Source organism: Perca flavescens, chromosome 9 (assembly GCF_004354835.1).
Source record: "Perca flavescens isolate YP-PL-M2 chromosome 9, PFLA_1.0, whole genome shotgun sequence".
NCBI lineage: Eukaryota > Metazoa > Chordata > Actinopteri > Perciformes > Percidae > Perca > Perca flavescens.
In genome coordinates, this window is record NC_041339.1 from 16,265,881 (window position 1) to 16,281,300 (window position 15,420).

The 15,420-nt window shown below is 43.1% G+C and overlaps 1 protein-coding gene across 1 annotated transcript in view; it reads left to right on the forward strand.

Annotated features, from left to right (window-relative positions):
- trabd2b (TraB domain containing 2B) overlaps positions 1-15,420 on the forward strand; it is a 68,226-nt gene that overhangs the window by 35,465 nt on the left and 17,341 nt on the right. Inside the window, exons 3-4 of the mRNA XM_028586816.1 lie at positions 5,523-5,669; positions 11,256-11,430. Coding sequence (XP_028442617.1) covers positions 5,523-5,669; positions 11,256-11,430 — 322 coding nt within the window. The remainder of the gene's footprint in view (positions 1-5,522; positions 5,670-11,255; positions 11,431-15,420) is intronic.

Sequence of the window (15,420 nt, forward strand, 5' to 3'; positions counted from 1 at the left end):
ACGTGGGTATTAACAGGGATAAAGATTTGGAAGAAAGCAAGGCTCTGGCTTGCCGTAGCTCATGCCAGATGTGATGAGTTGAAAGTGCTGCTAACTTTCAAATAAGCAAACAATACACGCAGAAAGGCGCCGAAGGGCTGTAAAACTATTTTGGCAATGCTCTGACGTTGTAGGTTGCGTTTGAGGCATTTTTTTTTATGCTCAGCGTTACCTTTAAAGCTCTCGACAGGTTCCATGATTCCCTTGGAGAGAAATAAGAAAGAGCAAGTCTTGAAGGACCTTGTTGATAAAACTGTAGGAGACAACAGTGAAGGTATCATGTGAGACTGTCCAGACAACTTTGATGTGGTCTTGTGTGACACCAGCTTTCCACTCTGATGTATTCAAGGTGCTTTTTAGAGCTAGCATGGACTAAAGGGTCAAACAACATAAGGCTTTTAAAATACCTCCGCCACTGCTATATGCTCATTCAAGCATGAAGTCATACTGAGATAGTACAGCTTAAAAGAAAACGGACACAAGGGTGTTTTTTTTATGAAGTGTGTGGCCATGAAGAGGAAAGCATACTCACACAAATTGGTAACCACCCTTTTTTGGGGCTGCTCTGTGGGGAACAGGGATGAGCTATCCCACTTCTCCTGTTCTTGGGTTGCACTGGATGTTATTTCAACTCCCTACCTCCTTCCCTTCCGTCACCCCAGGGTGCTGTGAACCCAATCCCTTCTTGCCGTCTGTAGCTGGAGCCCCGGGGGGGGGCCCAGAGGAACCCAGCAGTGCATGTCCTGGGTCAGGGGACTAGATCTTCTCTTTCTCGGGCGATGTAACACAAGCGGCTCTCAGGGAGACGAGAGCGGTCGAGGGGAACGCACCACCCTCAAACTGTTTGTACTGTTTTCTTTATCAGAGGCTGATTAAATGACCAGGCACAAAGACAGAGAGTTAAATTCCCTTTCTGTTCGGATGGTCTGAATTCAAAGAGGCTACAAAGACTTTAAGAATCAACTGATAAATGAAATGAGATGTCGTGCTGTAAATACCATCAACATAGCACAATGTTTTCAGTGACTTGACAGCTTCTATTACATCTTTACTGTTTTATGGATAAACCAAGACCACACCTCCCATTAACCAGAGAAATAAGGAAATGTGCTTTTTATGTCACAGAGATAATGTTGCAGCTTGTCCCTCCTCTGTCTGCTCCACATGTGCTTGTTTGGAAGAGGAAAAAAAGGATAATACCAAATACTAGCATTTCACTTGCTCCATATTGCTAGAAACTATAATGATTACCCCATGTACAAAAATACTTTTCTATTATGTCATGGTTTGAAAATTCATAATACAAAGAGTACTGACTGAGTTTGCAGTTCTTCGTGTCCTGTTAACGGTTTTAAAGAGCTCTCTTTTCTAACAGCCTTCTATGGGGGAAATGCTTTTTGGGTTGCAGGGAATTTTTGAGTCAGTATTGCAGCATGCTATTATCGGCTACTTTGGTTCAGACTGAAATATTGGACAGATTGCCATTGCATTTTGTACAGATATTGATGGTTTCCATAGCAAGAGTCCTACTGAAATTGCGGTAATCCCCTGACTTAAAATCTATCAAACTTTTAAGTTGTCCTTTATGACTAAATGCTAAACTAAGATGGTGAATATGGTAAACATTATACTTGCTAAACATCAGCATGTTAGCATGCTCATCTCAAAGCACGTTTAAAGCTGGAAGGTTTTACATTTGAGGGTTTCAAAAACTAAAAGTTTAGAGGGGGAAATCACCATTTAGTGGAACTGCTCACAACTCACAGACGCGAGAGTCTCAAATAGACACTGCTTCATCGCATCAAAAGGTCACAAACCAAAAAGGTTGGCAACCATTGCAGTTAGGCCATCCATGTGATTTCCTATAGTAGCAGCCAGTGTGACGATTAAAGAAGTGGTGATTTATTACTGTCATGATGTTCGTAACACCTGAGAGGACAACAATTGAAAACGAGGAGTAGGAAAGAAAGAGATGATAGATCTACTGAGAGAAATAGCTTTGTTTCAGAAGACAAGGAGATGTGTAAAGGAACAAACCCTCTCAGATCTCCTGCCTGACACTGGCACACACCGCCATGATTTCATGCACCTGTCTGCCTGGTTATACCCAGAACCCATGCCAGGCCACCGTGTATACCAGCTAACCCGAACGCTCCTAATGGAGAGGAATCACCTCCATCTGTACAACACATGCCTCACTCATAGAGAACAAGGCTCTATTTGTGTTATACCATTCTTTCACACGTTCAACTCTCTCTGGCTTCTTTTCCTCTGCTCTCCTCCTGCTATTCCCTCCTTCATTCCTTTGTTCTTTCTTTCTGACGTGGAATAGTGTCTCATTGTTTTACCACATCTAAGAGAGACGAAGTGAGCAATGGATAGAGCAATTAAAAGGGGTGGCTCGGGGAAAGTGGGCACGAGGGAGGGAAAAAGATGGAAGCAGACAGGATTGATACTTTGATATCTGTGCATTTACGGCAGCTGTTGTCAATGATGTGTGCTTTTCGTGAGATTTTACCGACTCGTACAGCTGTAAAGGGAAAAAGAATCCTGGGTATTATATTTTCGTCTCTTCGCCAGAGTTCAGTGTTTGGCGTCCACAGTTTGACACTTCCTTCTGTTGTATCGCGGCCCGAAGCTCTTTAGTACTATCCATCACTCACATTCACCGATTTAGATTTAAGGAGGTATAATAGGGGAGTGATGTAGTCGACAAAAGTGAGCTCTCTCGGTTCCAGCGCCTTGTCATCGGCACCTACTCATGCTTCAGACCCGTAAAACCTTCAAACAAGCTAACACTATTGCTAGCAAACAGCCAGGATTTAACGCACTTCAAGGTCAATTGCTGCAATGCACACAGATGTTGATGAATGACATTTTCTGAAACATAAAAGATCTCTTTAATTTCTTTTTTTTATGTTGCTCCCACTCCTGCCTTACCCCATTTTTTTTTCAGTTTGCTTTCAAAGGCTCGCTAATGAATTTTTGGAGCGCTGCGCTCAAATCGCAGGTTCCAAGACCATCCGTATGCTCTGCTCCTTCCAGCTTTGTTCTTATAAAGCTTTCCTTTAATCACAATGGGAGTTTCTCACGCATGTATTAGATGAGACGCGGAGGAAAGACCTTCAGTAGTAAAGTATGTGGTGAGCAGAGTCAATGTTAGTTACACTGAAAAGGCCTGGCTGTAAAAGAGCCAGTCTGTCAGAGTGAGTGGACCACTTCAGCATGAGAACACACACTCTATCATCAACACGTGCGTGCGTGCACACACACACACACACATCCACATGTATGCGTGTACATGCGAGCACGCACACAGGGAATGTTTGCATTTTCCCCCTCTCCCCCTCAGCCTCTCCTGCAGTGATTGACATGCTCTTTCATTCAGCCTAGCACAAACTCAGGCACCATGGTAACAGCCGCAGAGATGTTCTTTCCCCGGGAGACGGACAATATTGAAATAACAACTCCCTTAACAACACAACCAACCGCACACACACACACACACACACACACACACACATGCGTCCTTACCATGCATCCTCTACTGAACCGTCATGTCTGCCATTGCTGGTGCTGTTTGCCGTGTTAAGCGAAACTACCGGAGCTGGCAACATTGCAAACAGCCTGGCAGGTGTGTGTGCTGTGCCAGCTCCAGCCACTCTATCCAGGGCCTGCTCTGGTGTTTCTCTTGGAAAATCCTTTGAGACGTGGCAGAGAGCCCTGTGGGTCAAGGACTCTGGGCAGTGGCAACTTATTGGCACAGAATCAGCATTTGCGGAAGCAGAATTAGCTACTGTAGCTAGTTAGCCACTAGGCAGATCTACAGTAGAGGTATTAGCCTCTCTGGGCCTGGCATCACACCTCAACAAGACCTTAAGTTTAGAGCTATAAAAGAATCTTGTGTGAGATGGAAATAGAAGCTGAAATGTGGTATAGTGTTATTACTCAAACAGCAGGGGGGCTTCTGGGTTTGGGAAGTCTGGTGCTGAGATATAAACTGAGAAAAGCACGAAAGCCAGATTTTTTTTTCAGAGCCGAAAAGGTCACAGGTTTGATCGGGGCCCATTCCTGGATTATGCACCTCTGTCGAGGCGACAGCGCGGCGCTGAGCATTGGAGAAAATATGCTTGAGGATGAAACATGTCAAAAAGAATAAATAAGATGAGACTCAGTTCTTGGTTGTGCAGTGGGAAGAAAAGCTCAGGATCCAACGCTGGCAGAGAGATGAGAGGAGGATGAACACTCCTCTGAAGTGAAAGTAAAGACAAGAAAGGGGGATAATGTGAGTTTAAAAAAGGCAGTTAGCTCATCAGTTGTCTCTTTGCATTATGGAAAAAAGAGCACTAAAGCAAAAATGAGCTACAAGATTGGTTAGCAAGCACAATGACCTCAGAGACGGAGAGAGAAAGTCACAAGGTTGAGCTTAGAGCTTGGTTGTGATTATCCCAGCATAAGGGTTACCTGGAGTTGAAACATTCAATACGCACGATATGGGCATTTATGATTGCGAAAACATAACATAATTGCGTGAATTACGACCCAGACTTTGGACATCGGGCTCAATCAGTTGTGCAGCTGTATCGGCCTTAAGCTGCTCCACAAATCATCTGGGCCTGGATGCTGACGTTCTCCCTGTAGTATTTTCCAAAGCTGCAGTCAGGTTTTTTTTGGTAATTGGGATCGTAGACATGGATCAGCCTGTTTGAAGATATGATGAGCCCCGTCACTTATTCTAATCAAGTCAACTGAAACTGTCCTAGGTGCAATGTAGAACTATATGAGATCTGCTGTACACAGAAAGAAAAAGATATCTCAGGTAACACACCTCTTGATTGACAACTCGGTCCCGCTTGCCAGGCCAGTCAGAGGTGGCGTGGGATTGTAGAGGGCGGGAGCAGCGAGGTTAACCCCTGGTGTCGAAGACAGCTGTGGAGTTGTTGAGCTGGCTGGCGGCTGCACTCTATAAATTCTCTCTAAAGAGGGTTTACTTATGATTTTAATGGCTGCTGTAAATTTAAGGCACCCTGGCCTGGTGAAAGAGAAAGAAGGGTTATTTTTAAAGGGTCTCTCTCTCTCTCTCTCTCTCTCTCTCTCTCTCCAGCCCTCCCTTTCTTCCCGTTTTCTCCTTCCTGTAGAAGAAAGTCTGTGGAGTTTTGCCATGTCTCTTGTGGTCTGCTTTTTACCTGTAGTCAGCCTGTATGGAAAGTATATGAAAATATCCTGAACGAAATGAACACGCTGCAAAACAACTTATATTTCGCCGACACTCAGGAATAACAGCTTCATTGTATATTAAGATCACATTATATTTTAAAAGAGGAACACTGGCCACGCTTGCACAATTTGTCCCCCTTCCTGGCAAATTCCTCTTGAGCACAGAGCAGAGAAAACCAAGTTTGTGGATGCAGAAAGTAACAGCACCCTTCCTATCTTTCCGTCTCTCTCTCTCTCTCTCTCTCTCTCTCTCTCTCTCCCTGCAGGTGCTGTTTGCTTTGAACCAGACACTGCTGCAGCACGAGGGCGTCCGAGCAGGCAGCCTGCAGGGCTCCTACACTACCGAGGACCTCATTACTCACTACAACTGTGGAGACCTCAGCTCCATCATCTTCAACCATGACACCTCACAGGTTGGTCTCCTCCTGTAAAAATCTCAAATAACCTGCAGAAATGTTTCCTTAAAGATTCATCCCAATATAAAAAATAGTATTAAAATCAGTCACTATTCACTTTCCTTAGTGTTAACTTTTGCAGCTTCAAAAGTTCAAAAAGGGCAAAATAAAGACCATAAAATCAGTATGAACTGCTTGCCAAGCATAATACAAATGATCTAATGCCATTATTGCACTTTGCTAAAACAAAAGACAAATTATCTCCAGTATTTTCCCCCTTACAGAGTTTTACAAGGGCCAACAACAATCTGCTGTATAGGGCTGCCCCTTCTTAGTCAACTAATTGCTCGTTTTGGTCTTACTCGACTAAAGCGTGATTTGTGCTTCTGCGTAAAATCTACGCCGTTGCTACGTACGCAGGTACGTGGAGACACGAACCTACGCCGCACCTACGCTATAGCGTGACGTGCACCTCTCAAAAGATTTTACTACACGTGGCGGCGACGCACGTCGCTCGGCCGTCGCTTGGTAGCGTTGCATTTCCGATGACTCATTTCCTGGTTGTCATAAAATCAAGGAGAGGGTTCACTTTTCCTGCTACAGATTTTACCACCGTGGTCAGAAAGCACAGGGGAGACACTTTGTTTCTCTCACTGTGACACTCTCTCACTCGCTCTTCCACACCGCACCACACACACACACACACACACACACACACACACACACACACACACACACACGCCGGCCCTGCTATTACATTGACACACACACCATCGCACAGTTATAAACTTCAGGCCACTTACGTAGGCTACGGCGAAAGCTCCGCGTGGAGCCTCTGCAGGACTATAAATCAAGCTTAAGACTTCTTTGGTCAATTAGTCATTTTTATGTTTTTTTTCATGGTGAATGACTTATTTCCAAGAAACGTATCAGCACATCTCTGGTAAGCACAAGATTTAAAGGTGCTTTTTGCATGATTCTTTGTGAAGAAATTTAGTTTCACGGATCTGTCGATTACAAATTAACAATTCGATTAGTCGACAAAATTGTATGAGTGTTAGTCGACTAAGAATTTCTTTAGTGGACGACAGCCCTACTGCTGTAAAGGTCTTGTTGCGTTTATGCCCAAAACCCAAAAAGCCAAATCCCTCGATTTGAATTGGCTACCCTCTCATACCCACTTCTCTGCCATTAAGCTATCGTCACCTCAAATGTTTAGGCTTGCACATCGATTCTGCAAAACTGCACATTGCCATCTTAATCCCTCTCAGCCTCAAGTTACTTGACAGTCTGGCACTTTAATAGCTCTCAGCCGTAAATACGCCATCTGACCTCCTCTGACTTTGTGTTTCCTAACATAGCCTCGGCTCCTTCAGCGAAGGCCTCCTCGTTGGTCTTCACACCCAGCTCTGCTAGCTGTCAAAAGGCCATTCAAAATATAGCACACACACATACATCGGTAGTGCATGCAGTAGCTCTCGCTCCGTCTCCACCCTCGAATGCAGATTTACTCAAAAGCCCTCTGCATAAGTCAATTATGCTGTGTCAACCTCCCTCACTGATCCTCAAGTCTCATTAAACCTAACACACCATGTAACCTCAAGTCAGCGCTCAACTGCAGAGATTCCACATCATTTAAACGAGAGACACACAAAGTAAGAGAAAGTACGCACACCTATAGACGCATCTCACCATGCCTCTCCTGTTAAGCCTTGAAAAAAGACACATCCATCTCCCTTTTTTTCTCTCCCTCACTGTCTGTGTCTATCCATCTATTTCTATCTGGGGGTCATGAAGAGCTTGTTAGCCACAGTTTCACCGACAGTCGCGGCTACAGTCGTCTCCTGCATGAGTGCTTTAAATCATACCAGTTCGCCGCTACTCCTTATGTCATAATAACATGTATTAACATTCCCCAGCACATGCTAGAGCAATCAGACGCCTGACTGTAGTGCCTGCTTCTGTAGTCTGGTGATCTATAGCAGGTGTGTGTGTGTGTGTGTGTGTGTGAACTTCCAAGGCAGTCAAAGAGCAGGTGTTTTTTTGATAGATCGGGCCTAATCCAGAGGCCTCAGACACCCCTGATGCTCTCCTAATTCAATCTTCATCATATTAGAAAGAGACCGATGATGGGCCTCAGAGCAAAGCACAGCAGAGTGATGCAGGACAGGGTAATGCTTTTCAATACTGAACTGGTCCCAGATCTATCGCAGACATAACGTCAAAGATAAACAACGAGAGACAGATAAGAAAGAACAGGGCCATAAAACAAATAAGGTAAAAGGTAGAAGGTTTATATAACAAAAACACAAAGACAAGTAGGAAAGAAGCAACTTCAAAGAATTGCTAACTGCAAAATGTTGCCACTGAATAGTTCACATGGAAATTGCTGTAGATGTACAGTAGAAACAAGATGAAAGTTGAAAGAAAAGAAAAGAAAGGAAGGGAAAGGGGAAATGAAAGGACAAGAACGGAAAGGTAAATAAGGGAAAGGAAATGGAAAGGAAAGAGAACAGATTATAAAAAAAGGACTTCAAAGAGACAAATTCTAAAAGAAGAATAGAAGAGAGTACATTTCTGGCAGTACAGACGGACTGAGCAAGTGAGTGATACCAGTAGTGAGAAAGCGAGGAATTATCTCCCTGTCACTCCAAATTCCCTGTGCAGGTTGTGATACAGAGCAGCTAATGGCCTTTCCTGTGATAAGTTATCTGCATTTACCGCTACACTCCCACCTTGACCCCTCTCCGACCTAACACTTTTTCTTTCTCTCGTCATGAATCACTCATGCTATAGCGTATAGTGAATATATTCTCCCTCATCATCAGAGCAATGTTGAAGCACTCCATCTCAAACTCTCTCTTATTCATCCAACTCTGCTTTATTTGATTTATGAATCATGAACCTCTGTCAATCCAGATGAACCTGGGTCATTTGCCCTGAAAAAAGCACAGACAATAAAAGGCTTCAGGCTACAGATATCTTTCTTTCTGGCTTTCTTTCCTCACTGAGTAACTACATGTAGAGATAAGTGAGTAATGTGGCTTATGTCACACAAACCATTTGGATTTGATCAGGCCTTGAAATTAACAACCAACGACATGCCAAGTGTGAGTAAAACCTAACTGTGGCAGATAATCCTCATCATTCTGTTACCTGCCACAGTTAATCATTGTGATCATTAAATTCAAAAGGAATCGGCATACATTTTATCTTTGTGAATTGCGGAAGCTACCGTAATCCTAAAAATAGAAAATGTCTAAACATTCCACAGAACTTGGAGATCTGTGATAAATTTAAAGCAAAAATACAGGTAGTAAAATTCTGTGGCAGCTTGAGAAAGTAGACGTGGGTTTGTCCTATTTTCCCTGTAAAAATGTCCCCTTCTTACACACTGGTATTAACTGCCTGCACACACATACTTGATGTGAATGTGTGCAAAAGATTACTCCATGATTTAGCATTGCACTTTTATAACATTGTCGGACTTACGATGGACAATTTTAGAAGTAACAACATTGATGCAGCAGAACCAGAGATGACATTTTTTTTATTCCACACATTCTTCTTTTATGCCACAACCTAAATCCTACATTACCCACAATGCCACGCGACTGACGACGGTGCGGTCAGAGATTCGGACTTGTTATGCAATGTAATCCTCAAACTTATAGTCACCCGCCCCAATGCTGACTCAAGTGACATCACTTGAGGCAATTTAGCAGACTTCACATACAGTTCCCTCTGGAGCCTCAAAATGCTTTACACAACTATCTTTCACTTAGTACTCACCAAGACCTCTAAACAGACTTTGATGTGTAAAATGTAATGCACATCACAAATAGTCCATGACGTTCCACTTCCACAGTTTTTCTCCCATCCCGGGAACGCTGTGTGGACTAGCCAGACCCTCCTCCGCAGCGTGTGGAGGATGGTCTGGCAAAGCGAGACTACAACACAAATGAAATAAATAAATATGCCGGTGTGAATTACAACCTTTCAACCATTATGTGAAACATAACGTACTGTAGGAGGGGCAGTTGAGGCGGTGAGAGAAAATGTGTCAGATACAGATTCTGGATGGATGCTGGAGAGCAGCACCTTGTTTACATGTGGTATAATTAATCCCCTCATGTACCACACATTGATTTATGCACCATTCCCAGCTGTTCTACTGTTGTGTCAACTTGTAACTCAGTTTCAGAGAGCGCCTCTTTGTATGCATGTGTGTGTTCTTGTCACACTCAAATACAACTCCAGATGAAAAACATGTGCATATGTGCGCTCAGAGTCACAATGGAGACTCAAAAACATACAGTAACACAAAACCCCAAGTCCTTCTTTCTTAAATCCCTCCGTCGTTGGATTCTTTCCAACTTGAGAAGATAGACTGAAGGCTGGGTAGCCTCAGGTGTGCTCCTGGTTCGTACAAGAGAAACCAGTGAAGGACAAAAAGTCAGGACAGAAACAGAGAGCCCACAGAAATACTGTATTGACAGGGGGAGGACTGCTCAGAGGCCAGAGCTACACTCTGAAACTCTTTGTGCATAATATTGAGCTTTTACAGATCCCAAACCTGTGTATGCCATATGTTGATTTTCAGCGGCTCTTTAGATATCGTTGCCATCCTCAGAACCTGTCAAAAAAGGCTGATGGGCTACAATTTTCTAATTTAAAACTTAAAAAAAGAATTTGCGGCACCACAACAGCAAAATCCTCAGTGAAGTAAAGGCAGCAAAAAGAATGCCAGGAAGAAGGGAACAGACCAAATGCAACATACTCTGGCGTATTGGGATTTTACCTACTGTATCTCTAATATTTAATATTTTATTGCGTGTATATATATCAACAGAAAGAGCCAAAAAAGTCAAATACAGGTACAATGATACCCTGACAGGAAGTGAAAGACCTAAAGACAAACTGTGTGTGTTGAGGTGTGTCAGTGAGTTGGACAGCGAAGACCCCTGCTACCCCACCACCGACCCCTGCTCATCTTCACAGATTAAGAGCCTGTTGAATCCACTGATGCAGCCAAGTGTGGAGCAGAGCCAGCGTGGTCTGTCTCTGCCTGCCTGGCTCCTAATAAATCACACAGCAATTAAACACACATTCACACGCTCACACTGGTGGATACACTGCACTTGCACTTGCACACGCATACACACACACACACACGCACGCACACACACACACACGCACACACTTACATATTAGTGTACACATGTCACATACAGAAATGCCTGCAAGTGCATACACACTCATGGTGTTGACACTTTTCTCCCCTCCATTTCTCTCCTTGATTCTCATATAAAAAAAAAAAACAGCCTGTACAGCAGAGCACTGCATTGGTCATTTTTTGTCAGGCTGTCACGTCACAAACACTCCCGGTTGCCAGGTCTCACAGGGTAAAACACACTTGCCAGGTTGTCACCAACACCGTCCTCTTCTTTCTTTCCATCTCATTTTCTATCCTTCTCAATTTCTTTTAACACCAGGTCTTTCTTTTTGTGTTTGATGTACGCTTTAAATGATTCATGAACTTTTTATTCTGCTGTGGATTTTCATCAACTGTTTTTTTAAATTCAAACTTTCTTTTTCTCTCAGCTGCCTCACTTCATCAACAGCTCCCTGCCAGCTCATGACCGCATGACCGCCCTGCAGATCGACAGCTACTTCCGCCAGGAGCTCATTTACAAACGCAACGAGCGAATGGCTCGCCGTGTGTCTGCCTTGCTGCAGAGAAATCCCAACCAGACATACTTTTTTGCTTTCGGTGCAGGTAAGGGAGCCTCAGATACTGCATGGGGTTGTGTTTAGAGTGAGATAAAAGTTTAGGCCACTTCAAAAGGCTACAATGAATGAGCATTGCTCCGCTGGTTATGTGATGTTTCTCTGAACAGCAGGCCAAACTATAAGAATCCGTCATGGCAGCAACTCCAACCTGAATCTCTATTTTGCCTTAAATGAGGTCTTTCCAAATGCATCCTGATTGGAGCTGAGTGTGTGTGTGTGTTTTCATTTAATTGTGAAGAGAGATCAGGTTTGCTTTGGTCTGGAACACTGATTCTGTCAGCACTAATGTGTGTTTATGGTGAACAATTTGCTCTCTTTTGTGTTTGAAAGCAAAGCTGGAGAAAAAGCAGCACAATAATAGTATACAATGGTTCCCAGATCTCTGGCATGAAAAACTGGGTGTCTATACAAGTACACACACACACACACACACACACACACACACACACACACACACACACACACACACACACACACACACACAGAAGTCTCAATTACAGCCAGCTCCCACCTCAGAAATGAAGAAACCATGAGCTGTTTGTTTCAATTAGCATTCCTGGCTAATGCTGCTAATGTTTCCTGAATGGTGTAGTGTATCCTGAGGGAAGTGCGTGTGTCTCTGTGTGTGTATACAGTACATGTAAATGTGTTTGCCCACAAAAGCAGGTGGTGGGTGGGTGTCTGTTTACAGTATGACTGTGTGCCTGTGCATGTGAAAACGGGTGGTACTGCCTCTAGGGTGTGTGTGTGTGTGTGTGTGTGTGTGTGTGTGTGTGTGTGTGTGTGTGTGTGTGTGTGTGTGCGTGTGTGTGTGCCACAGTGTATGATTAATGCTGAATGCCTTGGTCCTTCCTCTGGGCATGTTTTGCTCCCTCTGCTCTTTGTGCTGTTTGGACAAGGCTGCTGCTGCACACATCCAGCTGCTGTGTGTGTGTGTGTGTGTGTGTGTGTGTGTGTGTGTGTGTGTGTGTGTGCGTGCGCGTGTGTGTGTGCGTGTACTGAACACTGTACTTAAATAAGTGTTTCTCTGAAGTGTGCATGGATGAAGAAATAAGGGCTGATGATACGTCCCTCTCCTGTTACACACTGTGTTTATGAAACAATAAAAGTCACTTGAACCTCAGAAAGTCAACTAACCCAGTCCAACTCCTTAGGCTAAAATAAGCACTAAGGAATTGGAGTGGAGAGTAGCAAGAAACAACAACAAACAAAGAACATGTTTACTATTACAAGTTGTTAGAATGGTGTATTGTTTAATACATGCACAGGGATATGAGAGGGTATGAGAACATTTTTCTAAGGCAAAAGCTGGAAGATAGCTTTCGAAAAAGCATACTGAAAATACAGAGTATTCTTTTTAAGATCAAGGAGGTGTTTCGTTATTTGTTATATTGTGTTATATTGCAGGATAACATCTGTGTGATCTGTAGGCCAGAGTTAAAACTTTGAAGCAGCACTGTGCTGGTGTGTGAGAGCTCAGTTTAAACAAGTTAGCAGCAAGTAAACATTAAATTGGACTTGTGAGTGGGAATTACATGATTAAATGACTTGTGTCTAAATCCCTTGCTAACAGTTGATGTTTTACTGGGCAGTTCCTGGATGTGAATATATACATCTGTTTACAAGGGCAGTGCTGAGAAAAAAGGAAGGTGTTCAGCCAAGAAATCTTCTGTGGATGAATATGTGCCTCTGTATGTCTCAGACATTGTCAGCTTACATTAAGCCAATTACAAACAGTTCCTTGCGAGCATTTCAACTTGGAAGAGATTGATTGAGTGATGTGATGGTATGCAACAGTGTTAAAAACCTGTATAAAACTGACCTTTTACATGTACATCGGTCACCTGTTTTGCCTCATAAGCCAGCCGCAATTTACTATTAAAATCTGTATGTAATGCAACCTCATGTTTTCCAGATTGCCTGCGATTATTGCAGCTATGCATTAGTTTACCAGTGTGTCCAACCTGGCCTGGATAGACTAGAGGTAAACATGTGTGTGGGGGTCACCTACAGGCTGCAGCGTTGTGTGCGAGAGAACTGACAGCTAGTGTGAAGTGATAAGAACCATTACAGTTACACACACACACACACACACGCACTAACACACGTACTTGGATTCATACTTAAACATCCATTCAGTACTTGTGCACATGTATGCTTCATAGTGTGCACAAACTAGCACATCCACACACACACACACACACATACACAGAAGTCTCAGTAAAGGCCTCAGGAAGACAGAGTCAATGAGGGCAAGATTTACGTACACTGAGAGCAGAGAAATGTTCATTTTCTTTTGCATGTTCACAATCTGCCTGTAATTAGTGTCTGATTTACAACGACAGGCTAATTACACAACTAGTAACTGGGGCTGCCCTCTAGGTTCATTCAAGGAGAATTATGAAGCTAAATAAAAAAAGAAATAGTAATACAACAAGAATTCCTGATCAAATGATAACCAGAGGTTAGAGAGGTTTGTAAAAGTGTGGCAGTGGAAGTCATTAAATGTACTTCTAAATAAGAAACTAACAACTGAAAAAAATAGAAGACTGTAAGCCACTCACTGTGTGATGTTGTACGCTTTTGCCAATGCCACGTAAAGTTCAAATTTTATGACCACACAGTTAAAACTTGTCACTAATTAATTGCAGATCTAGAATACATGTTATTAAACTAAATCTTTTCCACCACATTTCTTTATCTTTCTTTAATTTACTAGCACAAATGTAGCCCTACTCTTATAGTGAATCCAGCTGAACATCTGTCTGCCACACTTATCATGTCTCCGTCTAGTAGTTTCTATCTTCCTGTAAATGCATGCAAAAAGGAGAGATGCACTCTGCTGATTAGACATAAGTGGACAAACTAGGCCCTCAACATGTGTCTAGATGCAGATGTAACAAAAGGCAAAAGGCTTCATAAATCAGCTTTAATGAAGTCTCTCCCATGCTTTAATCACAAAGCTTCCTTTCTCTCATCTCTTACTTCTGCCTTCAGGACGCTGACTCATGTCTTTACGGTCCTGTAACTGTCCCTGTTGGTCCCAGTTTCCCATTGGCCGTAACCAGCCATGAAATTTTATCATCCAATGATGCCAGGACATATTAAGTGCCGGCTCAGACTCCCAGAAATCTGACTGCGCTTTTCAACATTTTAGAGAAGTAGTTGAAGTGGTCAGGCTTGCTTTGTGAAAGAAGGTCTGCTTAAACTCTGATTACAATCTAACCACAATGCATATTTAGAGTGAAGAGAAGTAAAGAGGATAGGAGGTGTAAGGGTTAAGATTGTCCAGACATATTTTTAAATAAATACAGCCTGGGGAGATGGAGAACAGCCATTTTCAGGCCAAATGTGGGACGTTCAATAATAAGATCACATAAAATTCAATCTTTATGGTCACATCTCAAAAAGCACATTAACGTGTGAACTGCAGGCAGCAATACTATGTACCTCATAGCACATGGCTTATTGTTGTGGATTATAAAATGGAATGGTCATAACTTGTGATGATCCTGGTGCTGTTTGTCCGACACGCCAGTGATCTCTCTGTTACTATAATTATGTATATTTATGTCTGAGTCAACTGGCTGTTTTTGTGTTTATCAGGTTGCATTTCTACCATAAAACAGATAAATATTAATGGCCCCTCTAGCTGCCTGTCCCTTGGACCCCTCACTTCCAGCCATCCAGAACGCAGAAGGAAAACAGGACTGTCGGGAAAGAGCCGGGGCAACGCTCAGGTCAGGGCCCTCTAGAGTTACCAATGTCGTAGGCCGAACCAGGAGTTTTTTCTGTAATGAAACTATTTGACGTGTGTGTAAAGTGGTTCAGGCAGGAAATCCATCTCTGCTCAGCTCAGCACCTTACTTCCCAGCCTGCCCGTTTCCTCTCACTGTACACCTACACCTTCCTGTAGCATAAGTACTTTTACTGTACATGTAAAATGTATGCTTTTGTAAAGCAGTTTCTAATTTTT